The sequence below is a fragment of the Saimiri boliviensis genome, chromosome 2, assembly GCF_048565385.1.
Source record: "Saimiri boliviensis isolate mSaiBol1 chromosome 2, mSaiBol1.pri, whole genome shotgun sequence".
Taxonomy (NCBI): Eukaryota; Metazoa; Chordata; class Mammalia; order Primates; family Cebidae; genus Saimiri; species Saimiri boliviensis.
Window position 1 is genome coordinate 86233444 of NC_133450.1, and position 27046 is coordinate 86260489.

At 40.2% G+C, this 27046-nt stretch overlaps 1 protein-coding gene and 1 pseudogene across 1 annotated transcript in view; both read right to left on the bottom strand.

The window, feature by feature from the left end:
* The window catches only part of LOC104651549 (heat shock protein HSP 90-beta-like), a 33944-nt pseudogene extending 7966 nt beyond the window's left edge, over window positions 1-25978 (bottom strand).
* The window catches only part of ADAM10 (ADAM metallopeptidase domain 10), a 157530-nt gene that overhangs the window by 95266 nt on the left and 35218 nt on the right, over window positions 1-27046 (bottom strand). The window contains exon 2 of the mRNA XM_003928979.3: window positions 25988-26138. Within this exon, the coding sequence (XP_003929028.1) occupies window positions 25988-26138 (151 nt within the window). The remainder of the gene's footprint in view (window positions 1-25987; window positions 26139-27046) is intronic.

Below are 27046 nucleotides of genomic sequence, written 5' to 3' on the forward strand. Positions count from 1 at the left end.
TTGAGACGGAGTTTCGCTCTTGTTACCCAGGCTGGAGTGCAATGGCGCGATCTCGGCTCACCGCAACCTCCGCCTCCTGGGTTCAAGCAATTCTCCTGCCTCAGCCTCCTGAGTAGCTGGGATTACAGGCACGTGCCACCATGCCCAGCTAATTTCTTGTATTTTTAGTAGAAACGGGGTTTCACCATGTTGACCAGGATAGTCTCGATCTCTTGATCTCGTGATCCACCGGCCTCGGCCTCCCAAAGTGCTGGGATTACAGGCTTGAGCCACCGCGCCCGGCCCCCTCTTCACTACTTCTTTAACACAGCTCTCTTCTAAGTACTCTGTCCGATCTTCTTTAAGCTGGAGGATCACTTTGGTATCTCTGCCAATGGGCTCACCATGATCAACATGTAAAGTGAAGGACCTCCCGGCAGAAGATGCCCAGGAATACTGTTCAATGTCATTGTGCTTTGTGATCACTACTTTCTTTGCCACCAGCTAAGCAGAATAAAAGCCAACACTAAATTGCTCAATCGTGGAGATGTCTGTACCAGACTGAAAAGCCTCCATAAATGCTTTATTAACAGACTTGGCAATGGTTCCCAAATTATTTATGAGATTAGCCTTGGTCATGCCAATGCCTGTGTCCACCAAAGACAGGATGTATTCCTAAGGGTTGGTGTTGATGTCAATTTTCAGTTCTTTACCACTGTCCAATGAAGGGTCTGTCAGGCTCTCAGAACGAGTCTTGTCTAGGCCATCAGAAGTATTAAAGATCAACTCCTGAAGGAAAATCTCCTTGTTGGAATAGAAGGTATTGTTTATGAAAGAAATGAGTTGGACAATTTCTGCCTAAAAAGCAAAAGTCTACCTCCCCGTCTCCAAGGTACACCTCCTCAGGCATCTTAAAAGGAAAAAGGCCATTAGAGGGCAAAGAGGGCTGGATGTCTAAAATGCAAGCAGTACCAAGGCTACATGGGGTGACTCAAGAGCTAATTCTTCTATTAAAATTTCATTCTTCAAAATACTGTATAAATTCTGCCTCCTAAGCCGGGCGCGGTGGCTCAAGCCTGTAATCCCAGCACTTTGGGAGGACGAGGCGGGTGGATCACGAGGTCAAGAGATCGAGACCATCCTGGTCAACATGGTGAAACCCCGTCTCTACTAAAAATACAAAAAATTAGCTGGGCATCATGGCACATGCCTGTAATCCTAGCTACTGAGGAGGCTGAGGCAGGAGAATTGCCTGAACCCAGGAGGCAGAGGTTGCGGTGAGCTGAGATGGCGCCATTGCACTCCAGCCTGGGTAACAAGAGCGAAACTCCGTCTCAAAAAAAAAAAAAAATTCTGCCTCCTAAATGGACCTTGCTTACCACATGTACCATAAAGCTACAGTAATCAAACAGTGACATGAAAATATAAATAGGTCAATGAAATGAAAGACCTAAGAATATACAAATAGGTCTTAACATATAAATCATGGTAATTCAATGAAGAATACTTTTTTCAAAAAACGATGCTAAAAAACTGATATATATGTGAAAATATTACCCTTGACCCTTACCTCTATCATTAAAAAAATTAAATTGAATTGGAATACAGACTTATATGTAAAACTATAACATCTAGAAGAAAACTGACATGGCCTTGGTAGTCAATGCTCTCTTAAGAAACAAAAGCGAAAAACCTTAATAGAAAAATATTCTTTCATTAAAAGGATTTTTGTCTGTACTAAAAATACAAAAACTAGCTGAGCATGGTGGCATGCACCTATAGTCCCACCTACTTGGGAGGCTGAGGCAGGAGAACTGCTTAACCTGAGAGGCAGAAGTTGCAGTCAGCCAAGATCGAGCCACTGCACTCCAGCCTGAAGACAGAGCAAAACTTGGAGTTAAAAAAATATGTATTTTTTAAACTTTCTGCTCACTGAGAAATAGTAAAAAAATTAAAAGCAAGCCACAGTCTGGGAGAAAACATCTGCAATACATATGGTCTGAAAAAGAACTTATATTCTGAATATCTTTTTCAAAACTTTTTACAAATCAATAAGACAATCATTCAAAGACAGCCAACAATGTAAAAAAATACTTCACAAAGATATGCAAGTGGCAAACAAGCATATGGAAACCTAGATAACATCATTAGTCAACAGAGAAATGTAAATTAAAACTAGAATAATATATTATCACATATCCTTTGGTAGAATAACATCTCCAAAAATTAGTAGGATGTTGAGTACCTGGAACACATACGTTGCTAATGGAAATGCAAAATGGCATCATCACTCTGGAAAACTGTTTAGCACTTTCTGATAAAGTCAAACATAAAAACCAGGCCAGACACAGTGGCTCATGCCTATAATCCCAGCATTGTGGGAGGCCGAGACAGGCGGATCACTGAAGGTCAGGAGTTTGAAACCAGCCTGACCAGCATGGTGAAACCACTTCTCTACTAATCATAAAACAACTTGCCAGGTGTGGGGGTAGGTTCCTGTAATCTCAAAGATTTGGGAGGCTGAGGCAAGAGAACTGCTTGAACCTGGGAGGAGGAGGCTGCAGTGAGCCAAGATCTCGACACTGCGCTCCAGCCTGGGAGAACAAGATTCCATCTCAAAACAAAAACAAACAAACAAACAAAACCTTATGACTCAGTAATTCCACGCAAAGAAAAAAGAAAACATAAAGCATAACCACAAACAAGTGAACACAAATGTCCACAGCAGCTTTATTTATAATAGCCAAAAATTGAATATAGCCTAAATATCAGTAAGTAAAGAGAAATAAAGATGTATTCATATAATGTCAAACTACACAGCAATAAAAAAAAAGCCAACTACTGAAAATATGCACTTTGGTTAAGACACAAAAAGAATGCACAGAGTCTAATTCCATTGATATGTAATTCTGGAACAGTAAAAATCTGTCTATAGCGATAGGAAGCAGATCAGGAGTTGCCCAGGGTGTAGACGAACAGTAAAAAGTAATGAGGGAATTTTGTGATATGATGAAACCATTCTATATCTTCATTTCAATGGCAGTTACCTAAGTATATACATTTGTCAAAAGTGCACTCCAACTATATACCTGACATGAATATATTTTATGTAAATAGGGGTCAATAACATACATTTACTAGCTTCAAAATTGTGTCCGTTTTTAAACACTGTGTATTTTCTTTTTTCCTTAATTTCGTGTCAGTCTGGGCACCCTTTTATTTTGAGGCTCTACTCACATTCCTCTTGCCAAAAAACTCCTAGGGCTTCTCGGGTACTGTGACAAGGACTCCAGGCTTTTGCCTTAAAGCCATAAGGACCCAAACTACTGCAGTAAGTAATCAAAAAAGCCAAATACATCTTCTAAATGAGAACCCCACAAACTTAAAAATAGACTCTCCTGAACAAACAAGTATCCTGCCTCAATTTTTACTGCCTATTGTGTATTTTTGTAAAATCACTTTTGCAAACTGATAGAAATTTCTAGACCATACATGTGATTATAAACAGATTATTTTTATAAAAGATACTATTTTGAAAAAAACATTAACTTATAATATCTACATTTACATTTACTATAAAAATACTATTTCAAAAACAGCATCTTCATTAAAAGGAATATTTATCATTTCAGATTTATTATTCAGCAAAATTGTACCTAAAACCATTGTAAGTGAAAGCACTAGTATTCCAGATTGCGGTGGGAGGGGAGAAATTGAGGGCCAAAGCTACAAAAAGACATTTAAGTTTCAATATAAAAACATTCTGGCCGGACGCAGTGGCTCATGCCTGTAATCCCAGCACTTTGGGAGGCCAAGGAAGATAGATCATTTGAGTTCAGGAGTTCAAGACCAGCCTGCCCAACATGGTGAAACCCTGTCTCTATTAAAAACACAAAAATTATGTGGGGTGTGGTGGCTCACACCTGTAATCCCAGCACTTTGGGAGACCAAGGTGGGTGGATCATCTGAGATCAGGAGTTTGAGACGAGCCTGACCAACATGGTGAAACCCTGTCTTTACTAAAAATACAAAATTAGCCAGGTTTAGTGGTGCATGCCTGTAATCCCAGCTACTTGACAGGCTGAGGAAGGAGAATCGCTTGAACCTGGGAGGCAGAGGTTGCGGTGAGCTCAGATTGCACCACTGCACTTCAGCCTGGGCAAGAAGAGCGAAACTCTGTCTCAAAAATTAAAATAAAAAAATCAGCTAGGCAGTAGTGGCACATGCTACTCCCAGCACTTTGGGAGGCTGTGGCAGGAGAATCGCCTAAGCCCAGGAGGCAGAGGTTGTGGTGAGCCAAGATTGTGCCACTGCACTACAGTATGGGTGATAGAGACCCTGTCTTAGAAAAAAAAAAAAGAACAATCTATGCTACAAGCCCTTCCCAAAGAAATGCTTATATATCTATTAAGTACAAGCTAGAAAAACAACTTAGAAATAACAGAGAGAAGTTAGGAATGCTTGAAGTAGGCCCCTATCAACCTTCAAACCTTGTTATTGATTTCTCTTTTTTTTTTTTTTTTTTTTTTTGAGGAGTCTTGCCCTCTCTCACCCAGGCTGGAATGCAAGAGCACGAACTCAGCTCACTGCAACCTCTGCCTCCCAAGTTCAAGTGATTCTTCCACCTCAGCCTCCCAAGTACCTGGGATTACAGGCACCCACCATCATGTCCAGCTAATTTTTGGACTTGTGTAGAGACTAGGTTTCACCATGTTGGCCAGGCTGTTCTCGAACTCCTAACCTCAAGTGATCTGCCCGCCTCGGCCTCACAAAATGCTGGGATTACAGGCATGAACCACCACGCCTGGCCGATACTGATTTCATAAGAAGAAAACCATCTCATACTGACAAAGGGAGCTGCCTGGAGACTACATGATGACCTTGCTCCACTGAGGGAGCTCATGAAGAGTCCCCTCCACTCCTAAGTCCTAAGCAGCTACAGCAAAGCACATTTCGAGAGCCAAGTCCCAAAAAGATTGTATCCTGCCCTGAGGCCAAACAGCCCCTCCATCTCCAAATCCCTGAAGTTCACTGACATCCGCCACCTACAGACACTGTTGTGATCAGATGCTTTCCCCAAGCCAAACTGTAAACCACGGGCGACCCCACTGCCCACAGCAGCAGAGATGCTGCGCCTTTTCATGTGCCCAAAGAGGCCTAAGGATAGACTGATAGAGGCCCACCACCCAAAGCCACTCCTGCTTGCTGCTGCCATTGGTGCTGAAGTACAAACCACTGAAAGCGACCCTACTGCCCCAAGTAGTGGAGCTACTACACCTTTACAAGTGTCCTAAGGAAGGGCTATCCCACCCACAGCTGCTACATGGGGCCCAAGGACCTATTTATCAGCTGAATGCCCATGTCTGGTGCCACTGAAAGCAACTCTTCCCTAGCCAGTAGCAGGGCCCCACTAGAGCACTCCACTGGGGCCATGGGGATCACCCTGCCCCTGCCTATCTCAGCCAACACCCATACACATCAGTAGGGGGCCTGAGTACAGTTCTACCCAGCCTCCTCCACCACCATTAACATGTGAACACTTCTCCTAGGGGCCAGAGCTTTAGTGCACCCAACCTGTCATTACATACCACAGCTGGCCCCCAACCACATGCAGGCCTGGGGACTGACCTGCCCAGCCACTGCAGGTATCAGCACTGCAGATATCAAAACAAATCACCTGGAAAACAGAGGGTTTTCCCACCATCAATCATGCCACATGCGCTGCCCAGCAGCCTGAGAATCTCCCCATTCAATTAGCCAACCACTGCCCCTACCAACACTCAAGTTAGTTACCTGGAGGCCCAAGAATTAGCCCACCCAGAACTGCTAACACCAGTGGCAGCATATGTTACCCTGAGGCCCAAAAACAGGCCCACCTGGTGTCCTTGTCCCCAGCTAAGCCTCATCATAGACTCCACTAACAAACCAAACCCTACATCACTGAGAAAATCAGAGGCATTACTAACACTGTACACAGCCAAATAATTTATACAGAGACTATACCATGTGTACACCCAGATCAATGCCAAAACGCCCTACCCACCCAACATCATAAATACATTCTGAGGAAAAAGCTGTCCCCTAAGAAAGCAAATTCAAAAAACTGGAAGAAGTGACTATTACACCATATGTGCAGATTTCAACGTAAAGACCCAAGAAACATGATAAAGCAAGGAAATATGACTTCTAAAGTAACACAATAATTCTGCAGCAATAGATTCCAATGAAAAAGAAATTTATGAGATCCCAGAAAAAGAATTCAAAATAATATTTAAAAAGCTAAGTGAGATACAGTACAGAGACACAACAGCAAGAAATCATAGAATTCAGAGTATGAATGAGAAATTTACCAAAAAGACAGGTATCACAGGGCCTGGCTCACATGTGTAATCCCAGCACTGTGGAAGGCTGAGGCAAGCAGATCGATTGAACCCAGGAGTTCAAGACCAGCCTGGGCCACATGGCAAAACCCCATCTCTATAAAAATAAAAATAAAAAAATTAACCCAGTGTGGTGGCATGCACCCATAGTCCCAATTACTCGGGAGGCTGAGATGGGAGGATCACATCAGCCAGGAAAGAAGAGGTTACAGGGAGCCAAGACTGCACCAATGCACTCTAGCCTGGGCAACGGAGTGAGACCTTGTCTCAAAAAAAAAAAAAAAAAAAAAAAATAGTTATCATAAAAAAGAATCAAATGAAAATTCTGGAAGTAAAGAATTCATTGAATAAAACACAAGATACTTTCAAAAGCTTCAACAACAGACTAGATTAAGCAGAAGAAAGATTTTAAGAACTTTAAGACAGGTATTTTGAAATATACAATAACATAAAAATGAAGAAGAATAAACACAGCATATATGACATATAGACACCATAAAGTGACCAAATATTCAAATTTTCGGTGCCCCAGAAGGTGAAGAAAAAACAAAAGGGATAGAAAGCCTATTTAACAAAATAAGAGCTGAAAACTTTCCAAGTCTAGAAAGCAATTTAGACATCCAGATATAGGAATCTCAGAAACCCTCAAATAGATACAACTCAAAAAGGTCTTTGCCAATGTACATTAGAGCCAAACTGTAAAATGTCAAAGATGAAGAGAGAATTCTAAAAACAGTAACAGAAAAGCATCTGGTCACTTACAAGGGAACCCTCAGACTAACAGCAGATTTCTCAGCAGAAACCTTACAGGCCAGGAGAAAATGAAGTGATACATTCAAAGTGCCAAAAGAAAAAGTACCTGGCAGTCAAGAATACAACCAGGAAAAATATCTTTCAGAAATGAAGGAAAGTTTACCACACAAGCAAAAACAGGCAATTTGTCACAACTAGACCAAGTGTACAAGAAATGCTCAAGGAAATTCTGCATCTGGAAGCAAAAAGATGATGATCACCATCATGTAAACACAGAAGTATAAAGCTAACTGGTAGAGCAGATACACAAATGAGAAAAAGAAGTCAAATGTTATCACTACAGAAAACCACCAAAGGAACAAAGAATAGACAGACTGGGCACAGTGGCTCACATCTGTAATCTTAGTACTTTGGAAGGCCAAAATAGGCAGGTCACTTGAACCCAGGAGTTTGAGACCAACCTGAGCAACATGGCAAAACCCCATTCTACAAAAAATTTTAAAAATTAGCCAGGCATGGTGGTGTACACCTTTAGTTCCAACTATGGGAGGTTGAGGTAGGAGGACCACCTGAGCGTGGGAGGACCACCTGAGCGTGGGAGGACCACCTGAGCCTAGGAGGTTAAGGCTACAGTGATCCATTTGTGACTGCACCACTACACTCCAGCCTGGGCAACAGAGCAAGAGCGCATCTCAAAAAAAGTCAAAGAAAACCAAAAAATATATAAAACAACCAGAAATTAATAAAACAGCAGGAATAAGCCCTCATATACCTTGACTGTAAAAAGATTAAACTTTCCACTTAAAAGATAAATATTGGCTAAGTGGATAAAAGAAACATGATCCAACTATATGCTGCCCACAGGAAACTCATCTTACCTGTAAAGACACATACAGACTGAAAGTAAAGAGATGGAAAAAAATATTCCATGGAAATGGAAACCAAAAATGAGCAGAAGTGGCTACACTTACATAAGATAAAACAGACGTTAAGTCAAAAAAAGTAAAAAAAAAAAAAAAAAAAAAAAAAAAAAAGACAAAGAAAGTTATTATTATGTATGAATGGATCAATTCAGCAAGAGGATAGAACAATTCTAACTATATATATGCACCCAACAACAGAGAACCCATTAAAAAATGCAAATATTATTAGATCTAAAGGGAGGGATCAACTGCAATACCTTAAGAGTTGGTAGACTTCAACACCCCACTCTCAGCATTAAACAGATCATCTAGACAGAAAATTTAAAAATCACTGGATTTAAACTGCACAGTGGGCCAAATGGGCCTAAAAGACATTTACAGAAGATTTCATACAACAGGTACAGAGCGCACAACATTCTTCTCATCAGCACATGAAATACTCTCCAGGACAGACCATATGTTAGGAAACAAAACAAGTCTCAACAAACTTTTTTAAAACAGAAATCATATCAAGTCAGACTACAATGAAATAAAACTAGAAACAAATAACAAGAACAACTTTGGAAACTGTATGAACACACGGAAATTACACAACATTTTCCTTAAAGACAACAAACGGATCAAGAAAGAAATTAAGGAAGAAATCAAAAATCTTCCTGAAACAAATGAAAATTGAAACACAACATACCAAAATCTATAGGACACAACAAAAGCAGTGCTTAGAGAGAAATTTACTGCAATAAATGCCTACATCAGAAAATATGGAAAAATTTCAAATAAACAATATAATGATACACCTCAAAGAACTAGTAAAGCAAGAAAAAACCAAACCCAAAATTACTAAAAGAGAATAATATAATAATAAAAATCAAGAAGTCCGGGCCAAGCTTCTGGTTGATTAACAAGGGCATGGGGTGGTCCCTCGAGACCTTCCCCTACCTTTTGTGGGACCAGTGATACCTCGAAGACAGCGTCCTCTCTACAGCTGGGTGCCAGAGGTAGGGAATCCTCAGTGGAGCCGGCGAACCCTGATACCAGGAGCCCAGGCGTCCCTGAGCCCCTGGCTTCCAGCCAGCTCACTGTCAGCCTCTTCTGGACCTCCTGGACCGCAGCCCATTCCCCACTGCAGACCCCACTGCAGGACGTGGTCCCAGCCCCTCAGCCTCATCTGCAGCCCCTGGAGGCCGGTCCCACCCACCTTTCCAGCCTCATGTCACACTGCTCTGCTTCCTGCTCTGTGCTCCAGTACCACTGAAATATACGTTCTGGAACAAATACATGGCCCATTTCCTGTGTTAAAAAAAAAAATGAAGAAGCCAGGTGTAGTGGTGCACGCTGTAATTCCAGCTATTCGGGTGGGTCAGGCAGGTGCATTGCTTAAACCCGGGAGGTGGAGAATGCGGTGAGCCAAGATTACACCACTACACTCTAACCTGGGCTACAGAGTGAAACTTCATCTCAAAAAAACAAAAAAAATCAAGGAGCTAGGCACGGTGACTCAATGCCTGAAAGCATAGCACCCTGAGAGGATGAGGTGGGAATATCACTTGAGGCTAGAAGTTTAAGACCAGCGTGAGCAACATAGCAAGACCCCATCTCTAAAAAAATATAACAATTACAGCCCATAGCCCTGCAGTTTCCAGTTACTTGAGAGGCTGAGGGAGGAGGACTGCTTGAGCCCAGGAGCTCTAGGTTGCAGTGAGCTATGATTATGCCAGTGCATTCCAGCCTGGGGTGACAGAACAAAATTCCAACTTAAAAAAAAAAAGGAGCCGGGCGCGGTGGCTCAAGTCTGTAATCCCAGCACTTTGGGAGGCTGAGGCGGGTGGATCACGAGGTCAAGAGATCGAGACCGGCAATATGGTGAAACCCCGTCTCTACTAAAAATACAAAAAAAAAAGTAGCTGGGCATGGTGGCACATGCCTGTAATCCGAGCTACTCAGGAGGCTGAGGCAGGAGAATTGCCTGTACCCAGGAGGTGGAGGTTGCGGTAAGCCGAGATCGCGCCATTGCACTCCAGCCTGTGTAACAAGAGTGAAACTTCGTCTCAAAAAATAAATAAATAAATAAATAAATAAATAAAATTTAAAAAAGCAGGGGCCGGGCGTGGTGGCTCACGCCTGTAATTCCAGCACTTTGGGAGGCCGAGGCGGGTGGATCATGAGGTCAAGAGATCGAGACCATCCTGGTCAACATGGTGAAACCCTGTCTCTACTAAAAATACAAAAAATTAGCTGGGCATGGTGGCGCATGCCTGTAATCCCGGCTACTCAGGAGGCTGAGGCAGGAGAATTGCCTGAACCCAGGAGGCGGAGGTTGAGGTGAGCTGAGATCGCACCATTGCATTCCAGCCTGGGTAACAAGAGCGAAACTCCGTCTCAAGAAAAAAAAAAAAAAAGGGCAGAATTCAACCAAATAGATACTCAAAAATCAATAATAAGGATCAACAAAACCAAAAGTTTGTTTTCTGAAAGGATAAAGAAAATCAATGGCCAGTTGCTAATCAAGAAAAAAATAGAGATAGCCTGTTGAACAGAAGAAAATATTTGCAAACTATTCATCCAACAAGGGACGAATATCCAGAATACAAAAGGAACTCAAATAACTCAACAGTTTTTTAAAAATCCAATTAAAAAGTAGCCAAAGGACATGAACAAACATTTCTCAAAAGACACAGAAATGCTGGTTTGTGTCCTTTGAGATGAAAAAATAAGGATGAAAAGACACAGTAATGGCCAAAAGGTATAAAAAACAATGGTCAACATCACTCATCATCAGGGAAATGCAAATCAAAACCATAAGATATCATCCTACCCCAGTTAGAATGGCTGTTATTAATAAATAACAGATGCTAGAGAGAATATGAAGCAACAGTAATTCTTCTATACTGTTGGTAGTAATGTAAATTAGTACAGCCACTATGGAAAACAGGATAGAGATTTCTCAAAAAACCAAAACAGAATTACAACATGATACAGCAATCCCAATACTGGGTGTTTATCCAACGGAAAAGAAATCAGTATGTCTAAGGGATATCTGCCCTCTCATATTTAGTGCAAGACTATTTACAATAGCCAAGATATGGAATTAACTGTCAAACACGCATAAATATTTAAAGAAAATGTAGCATATATACACAGTGGAGTATCATTTGATCATTAAAAAACAGTAACAGTAAGGCCAGATGTGATTAAGCCTGTAACCCCAGCACTTTGGGAAGCCAAAGTAGGCAGATCTCTTGAGGCCAGGAGATTGAAACCAGCCTGGCCAACACAGCAAAACCCCAGCTGTACTAAAAATACAAAAATTAGCTGGGCATGGCGGCACACACCTCTAATCCCAGCTACTCGGGAGGCTGAGGCAGAATTGCTTGAACCCAGGAGGCAGAAATTGCAGAGAGCCAAGATCATGGCATTGTACTCCAGCCTGGGCAATAGAGGGAGATTCTGTTTCAAAAAGAAAAAGAAATCTCATCATTTGCAGCAACACAGATGGAACTGAAGGTCTTTATGATGAGTGAAATAAGCCAGGCACAAAAAACAAACATCGCATATTCTCACTCCTATAGGTGAGATTAAATTAATAAGTTGATCTCATGAAGACAGACAGCACAAAGACAGATACCAGTGGCTGGGAAGAGTGTGTGGGTGGAGCTTGAGGGGAGATGAAGAGAGGTTGTTAATGGGTACAAACATAGAATTAAATCAAAGGAATAACTCTGAATGTTTCAGAGCAGAGCAGGGTGACTATAGCTAACAATAATATATTGTATATTTCATAATAGCTTAAAAAAAGAAGACTTGAAATGTCCTAACACATAGAAATAATGAATACCTGAGATATAGACACCCCAAATATCACTTGATTACGCATTGTATGTATGTAACAAAATAACACGTGTGCCCCATAATTATTGTGCATTTACTTTAAATTTTTAAAAATAAAATCATGTCTAAGAAAAATCATGTCTGATATACAAAACATTCCCAGTATTGATTTAAATTGGATTATGACCATATATAAAATCAGTTCTCAATTATATATGCAGTCAAGTAGCAGTATAGATCATTTAAAAATCAAATTTAAATCACATAACAAAATTCACTGCTTCTATTAACATCAAAATTAACTTGCATCTAAAACATACATGAACAGAAGAAGGAATGAGAGAGAGTCTAGCAGGCAGGTAAATAGCAGAAAGAAGCCAGAATGATTAAAGATTGTCACTACCTATAAAATAGTAAACCACAATGAATAATCAGGAATTTGACATAATTTATTCCATTAACCAAGCCCCTGGATTATAACTAATTTTAATTCTACTATAATCTGTTTGACAGTTCACATCTTTATGGGTGGTTCATGCCTGTAATCCCAGCACTTTGGGAAGCTCAGGCAGGCAGATCACAAGGTCAAGACAGTGAGACCATCCTGGCCAACATGGTAAAACCCTGTCTATTAAAAAAATAAAAAAATTAGCTGGGTGTGGTGATATGCACCTGTAGTTCCAGCTACTCAGGAGGCTGAGGTGGGAGAACTGCTTGAACCCGGGAGGTGGAGGTTGTGGTGAGCCAAGACTGTGCCACTGCACTCCAGCCTGGTGACAGAGTGAGACTCTGTCTCTCAAAAAAAAAAGCAAATTATTTGCAATATTCCTGTTGGATGACATATTATGAAATAATAATAAAAGGTAGCTGATAGGAACAACCCAACCACCTACTACCTTTTCAGTTTTTAACAAGGCCTCAATAAAAAGCTATCTGAAAACATACCCAGATTAATTGTTTATACTTCAGATCAACAGTCAGAAAAACTGCAGGATATGTTGCCTTAAAAAGATCACTGTATTCCACCAAAACAATTTGGTGGTCCAGAAAGGAAAGAAAAGAAGGGAAAGAAAGGAAGAAAGAAAAGGAAGGAAGGAAGGAAGGAAGGAAGGAAGGAAGGAAAGAAGAAAGAAAAGAAAAAGAAAGAAGTAAAGAAAGAAGGAAAGAAGGAAAGGAAGGAAGGAAGCAAGGAAGGAAAACAAACAAACAAAAAAAACACAGAATTACCATATCATTCAACAATTCCACTTGTAGGTATACACCCAAAGAAACTTAAAGCAGAAACTCAAACAGCTGCACATCAGTGTTCACAGCAACATTTTTCACAGTAGCCAAAAAATGAAAACCCAAATGTTCAGAGATGAGTATTTTTAAAGTCTGTATGTATACATACAATAAACATTTTTCAGCCCTAAAAAGTAATCAAACTTTGATTCTTGCTACATCATGGATGAACCCTGAAAACATTGTAAGTTAAGTCAGTCAGACATTATAGTGAGTGATATGGTTTAGCTCCGTGTCCCCACCCAAATCTCATGCTGAACTGCAATTCCCAGTGTTGCAGGGAGACTTGGTGGGAAGTGATTGCATCATGGGGGCAGATGTCCCTCTTACTGTTCTTGTGACAGTCAGTGGGTTCTCATGAGATCTGATTGTTGGAAAGCATGCAATCCTCCCTTCTCTCTCTCTCTCTCTCTCTCTCTCTCTCTGTCTCTGTCTCTCTCCCTCCCTCTCCCATCACCATGTGAAGACTGTCCCTGCTTCCCCTTCTCCTTCTGCTATGATTTTAAGTTTCTTGAGGCCTCCCCAGCCATGCCTCCTGTACAGCCTGCAGAACCATGAGCCAACTAAACTTCTTTTCTTTATAAATTATCCAGTTTCAGGTAGTTCTTGATAGCTTGCTTGGAGGTTCTAGCATGGGAGCACAGCTACTCATACACCCTTGACCAAAGACCAGTCCTCCTCTATTGGGGATGGCCTTCCTTTTCAAACGAGCATGTAGCTTCAGGAATGATGCACATGGAGCAGTGAGGGAGGAAGGGGACACCTGTCTAGTCAGCCAGAACAGCTGAATCAACCCTGAAGATTGCCCTCACATCCTCAGGTAGTTCTTTCTAGCAATGTGAGAATGGACTAATACAGTAAGTGGAATAAATCAGTCATAAATATTCCATGATTGCAAGTATATGAGGTACCTAGCATAGCAAACTCATTAGGACAGACAAAATAGTTGGTTGGCAGAGAACGGAGGGAGAGAAAAATTGTTAGTAACTGTTTTAATGAGTACATACTTTCTGTTTGTGATGATGAATATGGTGATGGTTGCATAATATTGTGCATGTACTTAACGCCATTTAATGCATTCTTTTAACTAATGCCATAATGGGACATAAAGCCCCAACTAATGAACTTTGGCAACAGAGAGGGAGAAATCTGAGGGCAAAAACCTTGCTTTAACCACTTAAAAATGGTTAAAATAGTAATTTTAATGTTACTTTACTGCAATAAAAATAAATTTTTAAAAACCACTGCATTCCAAAAAGCTGGGGTATAAAATCAAATTGTGTCGCTATTTTTCATAATGGTTAAAGTCTCAAGGGATGTGGGTGGGATGATGGTATGTGAAGATAATGATGAGATTACAGCATTCTTCTTAAATGTAAAATGTATAAAGTATGAAGGCTTGCAGTTTTCAGAGCACTTTTACATATATTACTGTATCTTACCCTCAAAGTAACAGTACAAAGGAGATACTATAAATATTTTAATCAAAGGGTATGACTCAAGGTCATACGACTAAAATTAGGACTAGAACTCTAGCATTTAGTTGCTGCATATTGCTCTTACTACCGTATCAAGAATGCCTCTCAAGCACATGAAAAGTCAAGCTAACACATGCTGAGTGTTGTAGTAGTCTTAATGTAACATCATTAGCCTCCAGCAAGTCACCTTTTAAAATATAAACAAATGTAAGTAAGACATAGAAATGAAAATTATAATCTAATTTGACTTTCACTGAAAACTGTACTTTATAACATTACTACAAAAAACTCTTTGATATTTAATGCTTGAGCTACTTTCAAGACTATGGCTAAACTCTGTCCACTTTTTACTATGTTTCTTTTAGCAAGTTTAGTTCCTTTTATTATTTTATAATATATTACTCCTGTAATCCCAGCACTTTGGGAAACTGAGGCAGGTGGATCACAAGATCAGGAGCTCGAGACAAGCCTGGCCAATATGGTGAAACACCATCTCTACTGAAAATACAAAATTAGTTGGGCATTGTGGCAAGTACCTATAGTCCCAGCTGCTCGGAGACTGAGGTGAGGCAGGAGAATCCCTTGAACCCAGGAGGCAGAGGCTGTAGTGAGCCAAGACAGTGCCTCTGCATTTCAGCCTTGGTGACAGAACAAGACTCCATCTCAAAAAAAAACAAAAAAAAAACAGTGAAGGGTGGATCACAAGGTCAGGAGATTGAGACCATCCTGGCCAATGTGATGAAACCCCGTCTCTACTAAAAATACAAAAATTAGCTGGGCGTGGTGGCATTCACCTCTAGCAAGGCTACTCGGGAGGCTGAGGCAGGAGAATTGTTTTGAACCCAGGAGGCAGAAGTTGCAGTGAGCCAAGATCGTGTCACTGCACTCCAGCCTGGTGACAAAGTGAGACTCCATCTCAAAAAAAAATGCAAAATAAAATTGATATTTCCTATTAAAATTATATATAAGACGTTAAACTCAAAGCAATGATCAGCTAATAACCTTTAATCACATAAAATTCATATACCCTTGTCAGAAATATTACAGTTTCTTTTAGTCATATGAAAATAACATGAACACAGATCAGCTCTTCCTATTTCTTATGCTTCAGTAAGTAATTCAAGTAGCCATTATTCCTTCAAATTTCTTTACATACAGCTTTCTTGGGATTTTAATTTCTGTATAAAGACGAAACAGGCAGAATAAAGAATACCATACCCTAGAAAATCCAATACAGAGATAAAAAGCAGTGTAAAATGTATCTAAACTAACTAATGTATGTTGCACTATACCTAACACGAAGTATGGACTAAATAAATACTATTTTCCTTCAGGAATTTTTGCTCAATTTTTTTTAGGAGAGATTTAACTACCATCAGTATTTTTAAAAATTTTGTTTTTACCCATCCATAACAATAGCATTTTTATATCATTTAAATTTATTCCCTAGCTCTTCTTTATGACCAGGCATCTATTTGTGCATCGTAGATTCTTACCTCTGCTTCTCTAAGTTTGCTGGTTTGTCTACAGATTTAAAACTGCCCTAGGTTTCTGCTACCTGACTCATGATGTAACAGAGATAAAGTCCAAGACATCTCCAGGCTAACTCAACTCCAGTTAAGAACCAGCGAAGGCCGGGCACGGTGGCTCAAGCCTGTAATCCCAGCACTTTGGGAGGCTGAGGTGGGTGGATCATGAGGTCAAGAGATCGAGACCATCTTGGTCAACATGGTGAAACCCCGTCTCTACTAAAAATACAAAAAATTAGCTGGACATGGTGGCACGTGCCTATAATCCCAGCTACTTAGGAGGCTGAGGCAGGAGAATTGCCTGAACCCAGGAGGCGGAGGTTGCGGTGAGCCGAGATCGCGCCATTGCACTCCAGCCTGGGTAACAAGAGCGAAACTCCGTCTCAAAAAAAAAAAAAAAAAACCAGCGAAGGGCAAGTGCAGTGGCTCACTCCTGTAATCCCAGCACTTTAGGAAGCTGAGGCAGATGGATCACAAGGTCAGGAGCTCGAGACCAGCCTTGTCAATACGGTGAAACCCCGTCTCTACTGAAAATACAAAATTAGTTAGGCATGGTGGCATGCGCCTGTAGTTCCAGCTGCTCAGGAGGCTGAGGTGAGGCAGCAGAATCCCTTGAACCTGGGAGGCAGAGGCTGTAGTGAGCCAAGATTGTGCGTCTGCATTCCAGCCTTGGTGACAGAGCAAAACTCCATCTCCAAAAAACAAAAAAACCAGTGAAGAGAATATTTATGCCTTTTACAGGTTACCTGGGCCATATTCTTGAAACCTTCATATTTCAAGAGTAGGGAGAACTCAAATCCCAAACCACAAAGAAAACTTCCAACCAAATATGTAATCATTTGTTTAAACAGTTTGGAAACTTACTGTTAAGGCTACACGAAGAATTACCTTGTCAATCCAGAAAAAAACAAACATATATTCTTCAAACAATTACACTGCACTTAAAGTTTTTGGTTTCTTCTATACTATATACAAATCACGTATTAGATAAAAATCATTTTTGATGTACAGACTGATGTACCTAAATAAATACACAGGCAGAAAAATACAGTTTATTACTGACTAGATAGTATTTTCATGTTTTAAACTTAGTATAATATTTTGTAGAATTTTAAAGCAGGAAACAGCTTAAACCTTATCTTGCCTAAAATTCAAGGGTTTACTAATGAGAAAACTGAAGCTCAGAAAAAATCTCTGGATTTCATGTCAAGTCAGAAGGAAAATCAGTTAGTCTGAAGTAACCACACTACTCCTCTACTCAGTTTACAGCTATTCCAATACATATCTAAAATCATGTAATTCTTTACTAGGTGGCTTCCTACTGAAATGCAAAGTTGGTGGCTGTGAACTACCAACTCTATCAATGACAGTCAAGTTAGCAAAGTGGTGAGAAAACCAGAAAATAAAGACAAGATGCCTGCCCCAAAGTACATAATCTGGAAAACAAGATATGAAGAATGAAAAAGTTTAAACGTACATATACATACAATAACAAAAATAACTCAATATAATAGTGTATATATACTTCATACCAAAAAGATAAAGAATATCATAACAGACAATTGTTTTAAATAAGAGGTCTCAGACGGTTTTTTATTTTTTATTTTTTTGAGATGAAATTTTGTTCCTGTTGCCTAGGCTAGAGTGCAATGGTGAGATCTTAGCTCACCACAATCTCCACCTCCCAGTTCAAGCAATTATCCTGCCTCCCCTCCCCATCCACTGAGTAGCTGGGATTACAGGCATGCATCACCTCGCCCGGCTAATTTCGTATTTTTAGTAGAGATGGGGTTTCTCCACGTTGGTAGGACTGGTCTCAAACTCTTGAACTCAGGTGATCCACCTGCCTCGGCCTCCCAAAGTGCTGGGATTACAGGCATTAACCACCTTGCCCAGCCAACTTGTTTTGTTTTTTTTTTTTAATTATCACTTCGAAAGGGTGTTTCAGAAAATTCCCACAAATTCTATTAGGAAGAAGACAGAATGGAATGATCCATTATGCTTCTCTTCAATGGCAGGTACAAACAAAAGGCATAAATTAAAATATGTATACAATATAAGAATTACACTATAAGCTACAAAAGGGATCATTACTATACAATCTTGCAATGACGTTTTTCTCATGCTACATTAATAGCTTTGGTTAACTCTAAGACAGATATTTATTCTAATTTTCACCAATATCAATATAGGTGATACAGTAATATTCCAACATATAGCATCAAGACATAAACAATATTAACCTGCATTTTACAAAAACCACCTAGGCAAAATTTCTGTTGAAATTACAGTATGCTGGTATTACAAAGTACATAATGGTTAAGACAGGAATGGCCAGGCACGGTGGCTCACATGTGTAATCCCAGCACTTTGGAAGGCCAAGGCAACCTGGGCAACAGGACAAAACCCTATCTCTACCAAAAAAAAACCTCAAAAATTAGCCAGACATGGTGGTGTATTGTATGCCTGTAGTACCAGCTACTTAGAAGGCTAAGGTAAGAGGATGGCTTGAGCCCAGGAGGCAAGGGTTGCAGTTAACCGAGATATCACCACTATACCCTAGCCTGGGCAACAGAGACAGACCCTGTTTCAAAAAGAAAAAAAAAAAAGAACACAACATGGTATCTGAGAACAAGAGAAGGGAAATTACAATAGACAGTCCCTGATATATCACATACTTTCACATAAACATGAGGACTGAGAGAAAACAAATTTCCCACAAAAATCCAGCATCCTACAATATAACAAATCTGCCTACTACTTAGTCATTGAGAACAACCACTAAAGGGGATGATATAGAGTATAAAATATTTAAGAAGAAAATCTGGGCCGGGCGCGGTGGCTCAAGCCTGTAATCCCAGCACTTTGGGAGGCCGAGGTGGGTGGATCACGAGGTCAAGAGATTGAGACCATCCTTGTCAACATGGTGAAACCCCGTCTCTACTAAAAACACAAAACATTAGCTGGGCATGGTGGCGCGTGCCTGTAATCCCAGCTACTCAGGAGGCTGAGGCAGGAGAACTGCCTGAGCCCAGGAGGCAGAGGTTGCGGTGAGCCGAGATCGCGCCATTGCACTCCAGCCTGGGTAACAAGAGCGAAACTCCGTCTCAAAAAAAAAAAAAAGAAGAAGAAAATCTGTTTCCTAATATCTGTGTACTTAAATGTTTGGCTGGCAGTGTTTTTTTTTTTTTTTTTTTGAGACAGGGTCTCGCTCTGTCGCCCAGGCTGGAGTGCAGTGGCAGAAACATGGCTCACTGCAGCCTCAATCACCTCAAGTGATCCTCCCACCTCAGCCTTTCAAGCAGCTGGGACTACAGGCATGCATCACCACATCGGCTAAGTTTCTTGTAATTTTTCTGTAGAGTCAGGGTCTTGCCATGTTGCCCTGGCTGGTCTCAAAGTCCTGGGCTCAAGTGATCCTCTCACCTGGGCCTCCCAAAGTGCTAAGATTACAGGCACCAGCCCCATGTCCGGTAATTCACTCACTCAAAATAACTAAAATGACCATCATCTACATAAAAAGATGAATAAGACTCACACTCTGCACTTCAAGTTCACAAGAAGCAGAGGTTATATGCATGTAAATAAAGTTATAACATAATGTGGTAAATGCCATAACTCACATATATACAGCACTGCATTGCTAAGTGAGCAATCCAATTCATCAGAAATTATCCCAGTGAAGTCATTTCTGAAACCTGGAAAATTGATTCTTAATTTCTCAGCAAAGCTAAGAGATGTATTTTAGCCTAATATCTATAATAAAAAGTTTAATATTCTGATAAGTATTACTGGAGTTGTTTCTTTACTTTAACAACTGTTGATACTGGCTCAAATGCTACTTTTATTTTATTTTATTTTGAGACGGAGTTTCGCTCTTGTTACCCAGGCTGCAGTGCCATGGCGCGATCTCGGTTCACCGCAACCTCCGCCTCCTGGGTTCAGGCAATTCTCCTGCCTCAGCCTCCCAAGTAGCTGGGACTACAGGCACGCGCCACCATGACCAGCTGATTTTTTATATTTTTAGTAGAGACGGGGTTTCACCATGTTGACTAGGATGGTCTCAATCTCCTGACCTCGTGATCCACCCGCCTCGGCCTCCCAAAGTGCTAGGATTACAGGCTTGAGCCACCACGCCCGGCGGTACTTTTATTTTAAAACAACTTTAAGCTTTATTTCAAGATCAACAGTTTTTCATAGAATCCTTTTTTTTTTTTTTTTTTTTTTGAGACAGAGTCTTACTCTGCCGCCCACGCTGCAGTACAGTTGTGCAATCTCAGCTCACTGAAACCTCCACCTCCCAGGTGCAAGCAGTTTTCATGCCTCAGCCTCCCAAGTAGCTGGTACTACAGGCACACACCACCACGCCCGGCTAATTTTTGTATTTTAGTAGGGACGGGGTCCATGTTGGCCAGGCTGGTCTCAAACTCCTGACCTAGGTGATCCACCTACCTCAGCCTCCCAAAGTTCTGGGATTACAGTCGTGGGACACTGAACCTGGCGATAGGATTCTTAAGAATGGACTTTGGCCAGGTGCGGTGGCTCAAGCCTGTAATCCCAGCACTTTGGGCGGCCAAGGCGGGTGGATCACAAGGTCGAGAGATCGAGATCATCCTGGTCAACATGGTGAAACCCCGTCTCTACTAAATATATAAAACATTAGCTGGGCATGGTGGCACGTGCCTGTAATCCCAGCTACTCAGGAGGTTGAGGCAGGAGAATTGCCTGAACCCAGGAGGCGGAGGTTGCGGTGAGCCGAGATCGCGCCATTGCACCCCAGCCTGGGTAACAAGAGCGAAACTCCGTCTCAAAAAAAAAAAAGAACGGACTTTTGGTTTGGAAAAATCTAACTGTTTCTTAATTTAACAGTAACATCTATAAACATGACATATAACATACCCTTCGTTACTGAGAAAACATAGAAGCCAGGTTGAAAGTGTGTTCACATGCTTAGATATAAACACCACAAAAAACTACTTTAATACTAAGACATACATATACATGCGCATGCGTGCACACAGAGGCTGTGCTACTACCCAGAAATGTAAGTCATAACTGTATAAGCAAAACCTTTTCCAAGTATATTCTTCTTTATATGTATAAGTTAAACGCACAAAATTTAATATATTATATTATGTGTTAACGTATACTGATCAGATTCTAGGGGACTAAAGTCTACTATGTGAATGGAAAAAAAAATAAACTCTACTTGGTATTTTTTCAAGGGTGAAATACAAATTACAATTCTAGCCACAATGTAAGATGGTAAACATTTTATACACTGGGCTAAAAGATAGTACACATCTTATAGGCTGAGCTACAAGTAACTCTAACCCAAAGTCATTTCAAAGCTATATTCACTATGCAATAAGCCAATCTACCTAAAAATAAAAATAAAACTTATATTTGGCCATGAACGGCAGCTCACACCTGTAATCCTAGCATTTTGGGAGGCTGAGGCAGGTGGATCACCTGAGGTCAGGAATTCAAGACCAGCCTGGCCAACATGGTGAAACTGTGTCTCTACTAAAAATACAAAAAAAAAAAAAGCTAGCCAGGTGTGGTGGCACATGCCTGCAATCCCAGCTACATGGGAGGCTGAGAAAGGAGAATCACTTGAACCCGGGAGGTGGAGGACGCAGTGCACCAAGATCGCGCTGCTGTACTCTAGCCTGCACAATGTGAGCAAGATGCCATCTCACAAAAAAAAAACACAAATAAATAAATAAATAAGCTTATATTCATATTAAACACAAAAAACAAAAATTTGTAAAAAGAAAATACAGGCTGGGCGCAGTGGCCCACTCATATAATCCCAGCACTTTGGGAGGCCAAGACGGGCAGATCACGAGATCAGGAGATTGAGACCTCTCTGGCCAACATGGTAAAACTCTGTCTCTATTAAAATACAAAAAAAAATTGGCTGGGTGTGGTGGCGTGTACCTGTAGTCCCAGCTACTCAGGAGGCTGAGGCAAGAAATCGCTTGAAGCTGGGAGGCAGAGGTTGCAATGAGCCAAGACTGTACCACTGCATTCCAATCTGGCAACAAAACAAGACTCTGTCTCAAAAAAATAAAAAACAAATAAAATAGAAATTATTACAAATCATTATTAACCAAATAACAGATAATTTATCTATAGATAGAAATCCTGTTAAGAGGCGTTACAGTATACCAAGAATAATATTTGTTAGATGATAGAAGGAGAAGAAAGACCTAGCAAGAAATCCGTAATTATATTACCCCAGTCATTTTGTAGGTATGTTTTCAAGGAAAGGGAAAAACAAGATCATCAGACCATTACATTTTTACGTAATGTATTTTAAAAGGTAATTACAATGACCAAGGTTTAGGGCACAAATTCTGAGACAGTGTGAATACATAAAAATTGGGAAAATAAAATATCTTAAACTGGACGAAGTCTAGAAAATACAGTTAAGTTTGTATAGCTAATTATATAGATTTGTGTTAAAAGCATCCTAAAATGGGCCAGGCATGGTGGCTCATGCCTGTAATTCCAGTACTTTGGAAGGCAGAGGTGAGTGGATCACTTGAGGTCAGGAGTTCAAGTCCAGCATGGCCAACATGGTGAAACCCTGTCTCTACTAAAAATACAAAAATTATCCAGGCATGATGACGGCACACCTATAGTCCCAGCTACTTGGGAGACTGAGGCTGAAGAACCACTTAAACCCAGAGGTTGCAACGAGCCAAGATCGTACCACTACACTCCAGCCTGGAAAAAAGAGCAAGACCCTGTTTCAAAAACAAAAAAGAACTACCCAAAAATGACCCAGTATAAATGAGACCACATTACATAAGATTTCCTAGTTTCAGGTCCTTTGTTTAGTGCCTCAACAAGAAGTTCTCCCACCTTTGAATATCTACAGCATTTTATCTGTAATATAACATATCGATGCATCTTATACAATCTCCCACATCCTACATTAAGTATCTTTTTTTTTTTTTTTTGAGACAGAGTCTCACCTGTCACACAGGCTGGAATGGCATAATCTCAGCTCACTGCAATCTCCACCTCCCAGGCTCAAGCCATTCTCCTGCCTCAGTCTCCCTAGTAGCTGGGATTACAGACACACATCATCATGCCCAGATAATTTTTCTATTTGTTTTGTTTGTTTGTTTTCATTAGAGACAGGGTTTCACCACGTTGCCCAGGCTGGTCTTGAACTCCTGGCCTCAGGTGATCCACCCGCCTCGGCCTCCCAAAATGCTGGGGTCACAGGCATGAGCCACTGCGCCCAGCTGGTAACTTTTCACTAGCAGTTAATAAACATTTTTTAGACAACTATGTGGCAGCCCTCTCACTCATACACAGTCTCTTGCTTTCCCTGTTCTTTCTCTCACCCACTCACACACACACAAAAGAGTTAAGGATTCAGTTTTGCCACTTATTCAATATGAATTACATTATCTAACAAAAATCTAATTATATAATAGGAATAGACACTCAAGCCAAAAGCAGGTAGAATCTCACCTTCCCTTTTGACACTCAAAACGTATTTGGTATATACTAAATAATTAATAATACTAAGTATTTTTGAGATCTTCATTAAAAACAGGGAGACTAATGATTGTTTGTTATTTCACAGTACATACTAATAAAGAATGAGTAGGCCGGGCGTGGTGGCTCAAGCCTGTAATCCCAGCACTTTGGGAGGCCAAGGCGGGTGGATCACGAGGTTGAGAGATCGAGACCATCCTGGTCAACATGGTGAAACCCTGTCTCTACTAAAGGTGCAAAAAATTAGCTGGGCATGGTGGTGTGTGCCTGTAATCCCAGCTACTTAGGAGGCTGAGGCAGGAGAATTGCCTGAGCCCAGGAGGCGGAGGTTGCGGTGAGCCGAGATCGCGCCATTGCACTCCAGCCTGGGTAACAAGAGCGAAACTCCGTCTCAAAAAAAAAAAAAAAAAAAAAAAGAATGAGTAATTTTAAAGTATCTTAAGAGTCATAAAAATTTACATAAACTGCTGCCACTAAAATGTTTATCTACAAGAAAAGACCCTGAAATAAATCTTATTTCCTCCTTCAAATCAAAGATTTTATAACCCGAAAGTAATTTTTTCAACAATAATCATTGTAATACGGAAAATACACTAATTTAAGGAACAAATTTATTTCCATGTACAAAATACTTTAAGTTTCATAGCATTCCTAATTATCTGATTTTTCATCCATTAAAATCTTTCTTAGGCCGGGCGCGGTGGCTCACGCCTGTAATCCCAGCACTTTGGGAGGCCGAGGCGGGTGGATCACGAGGTCAAGAGATCGAGACCATCCTGGTCAACATGGTGAAACCCCGTCTCTACTAAAAATACAAAAATTAGCTGGGCATGGTGGCGCACGCCTGTAGTCCCAGCTACTAGGGAGGCTAAGGCAGGAGAATTGATTGCTTGAACCCAGGAGGCGGAGGTTGCGGTGAGCCAAGATCGCGCCATTGCACTCCAGCCTGGATAATAAGAGCGAAACCCTGTCTCAAAAAAAAAAAAAAAATCTTTCTTAAGCACATGTACCATATGCGCAATATAATGGATAATACCAAACACTAGCTAGGATGCCTGCCTGTGAGAAACAGAAAACACAGTTATAGAAAAATAAATAAGAAGGACTCAAAAAAAAAAAAAGTACAAATGAAGATTTCAATGGTTAAGATAAGTAATTTTAATATTTAGAGGGAATTAAAAAGTAAACTGTCTAAGAGATAGAAGTTGAATTGCATATTAAAAGACTATCATGATTTAGGACTGATGACACAGAGACCAAAGTTTATGTGGTATATTCAGAGACTAGAAGATCATTCTGGGTAAAACAGACACTTGATGGGAAGTAAAAGAAATTAAGTTTAGAATGATAAGATTAATTTACAGAGAAACTTAAAAGTCAAATTAAGAAAATCTGACTAACAATCATTGATTGAAGACTTTAGAGCAATAAGCTGACATGAAAAAAGTAGACAAGAGTCATCTCATAGCAGTAGGATAGCTTTAATGATAAACACAGTGGAAGCTGAGAAACCTATTAGAAAGTGAATTCTATAGTAATCAGTCAGGGTTCCATCAGCAGAAAAAGTACAAAAGGAATAGATTTACTAATTACACCTAAGAAAGCAAGGGCTTGACAAAGATCTCCAAGATTCTGTAATAGATAGAGAAAAAAATAAGGTTGTTTAGCCAGGTCTCAGTAAAATCAGTGCTGGGTAAGTTATTTAACTTCTCTGAGCCTTAGCTTCCTCAGATACAAAAAGCTATTTACCTTTGTCTGGATGTCAAGAAGACTAAACAAGAAAATGCATATAAAGCATCTAGAATACCACAGGTACTCAGTAAGTGATTTTGTTTTTCAGCCTCTCTCCCTTGGCTCCCCTTTATCACTTAACAATTCTGTTTGAGAACTGAACAATACAGCAGGTAATCTGTCTACCAGCTGTCATTTTAGAACTGGTAAAACTGAGTTAATGAGAAACTAAACGATGTATTCAATGGCATACAAGTAGTTACCTTCACTGCTGGCACCAGTAGACAGATAAATTGACCATAAAACATATAAATAGTAGTCAGAAACTATGAACACAGAATCTTCTTTAAAGACCTATCTTTTACTAATGTAAGATCTGATTCATAAATTCAAAAACATTTAAATTTGACTGTTTCTTCCACAATAGAAAAGGGCAATCCATTTAAAAGTTAGTCATTTTTTAATGCACATACCAAATTCCAACAGAAATGGAATTTCCAAATAAAGACCTTGCATTACAAAAGGAAAATTAACTTAAATATATGGGAACTTCAGACACAGTTGGTAATAAATTTACTCACCTTCCATGGGCATGGAAATCTAGACGTAAAAACTGGTCCTCATGTGAGACTGCTCTTTTGGCACGCTGGTGTTTTTGGTGTAACGAATCCACATTGTAAGATAATCCTTCATAATGTCTAATATATTTATTTAAAGGATTCCCATACTGACCTATAAAAAATAAACAGTCTGAATTAGTACCATCTTGAAGACCTCTTCTAGTTCTAACATGATGCCTTAAGTATTCAAATATCTACGAATACGTATGAAACAACTTCTCCCTAATCTCAGCACTAATATTATAAATTCTTCATTAATATTAACATATATATTATTAAAACTTATCATGATGGTAATTTCAACCTCACACACAAGTTTGGATGTTAGCCATATATTTGTTTTAGATGTCCTTTATCAGGCTGACCAAGTTCTCTTCTATTCATATTTTGCTGATAAAAACTATCAGAGCCAGGTGCAGCAGCTCACGTGTGTAATCCCAGCATTTCAGGAGGCTGAGGTGAGAGGGCTGCTTGAGGCCAGGAACTCGAGACCAGCCTGGTCAACACAGTGAGACCTCATCTCTAATAAAAACAAAAAATAAATAATTGCTGTAATTTTGTTTAGAATTTTGTCATCTGTGTTCACAGGATATACTGGCTTACAGTTTTCTTATACTATCTTTGTCAAGTTATGATACCAGGGTTAAAAATACATACTCAAAAGTATTACCTCTTCTTCAATTTTCTGGACAAATTTATGTAGAATGAGTGTTCAGCCTGGAGCTAATTATTCCCACTGAGGCTACACCTGTCTTAGACCCAAGGCTCCATGAACTGAGTTTTTCCAGTCTACTTGGTAAGAAAAGGCCCTGTTTATAGCCCCATATGAGCACCAGGTACTGTTCAATGTAATCTTTTGGGATGATTCTTTTCTCTAGCCTCAAGTAGTTTCCTCACATTGGCTGATTAGAGCTCTGCATATCTCAGAAATCCGCCGTGCAGCTCTCTCTTCACCCTAAAATTCTCTCTGTGAACTCCACCCACTTTGGTCTCCCCTAATTCTCAGCTTCATCTCCTCAA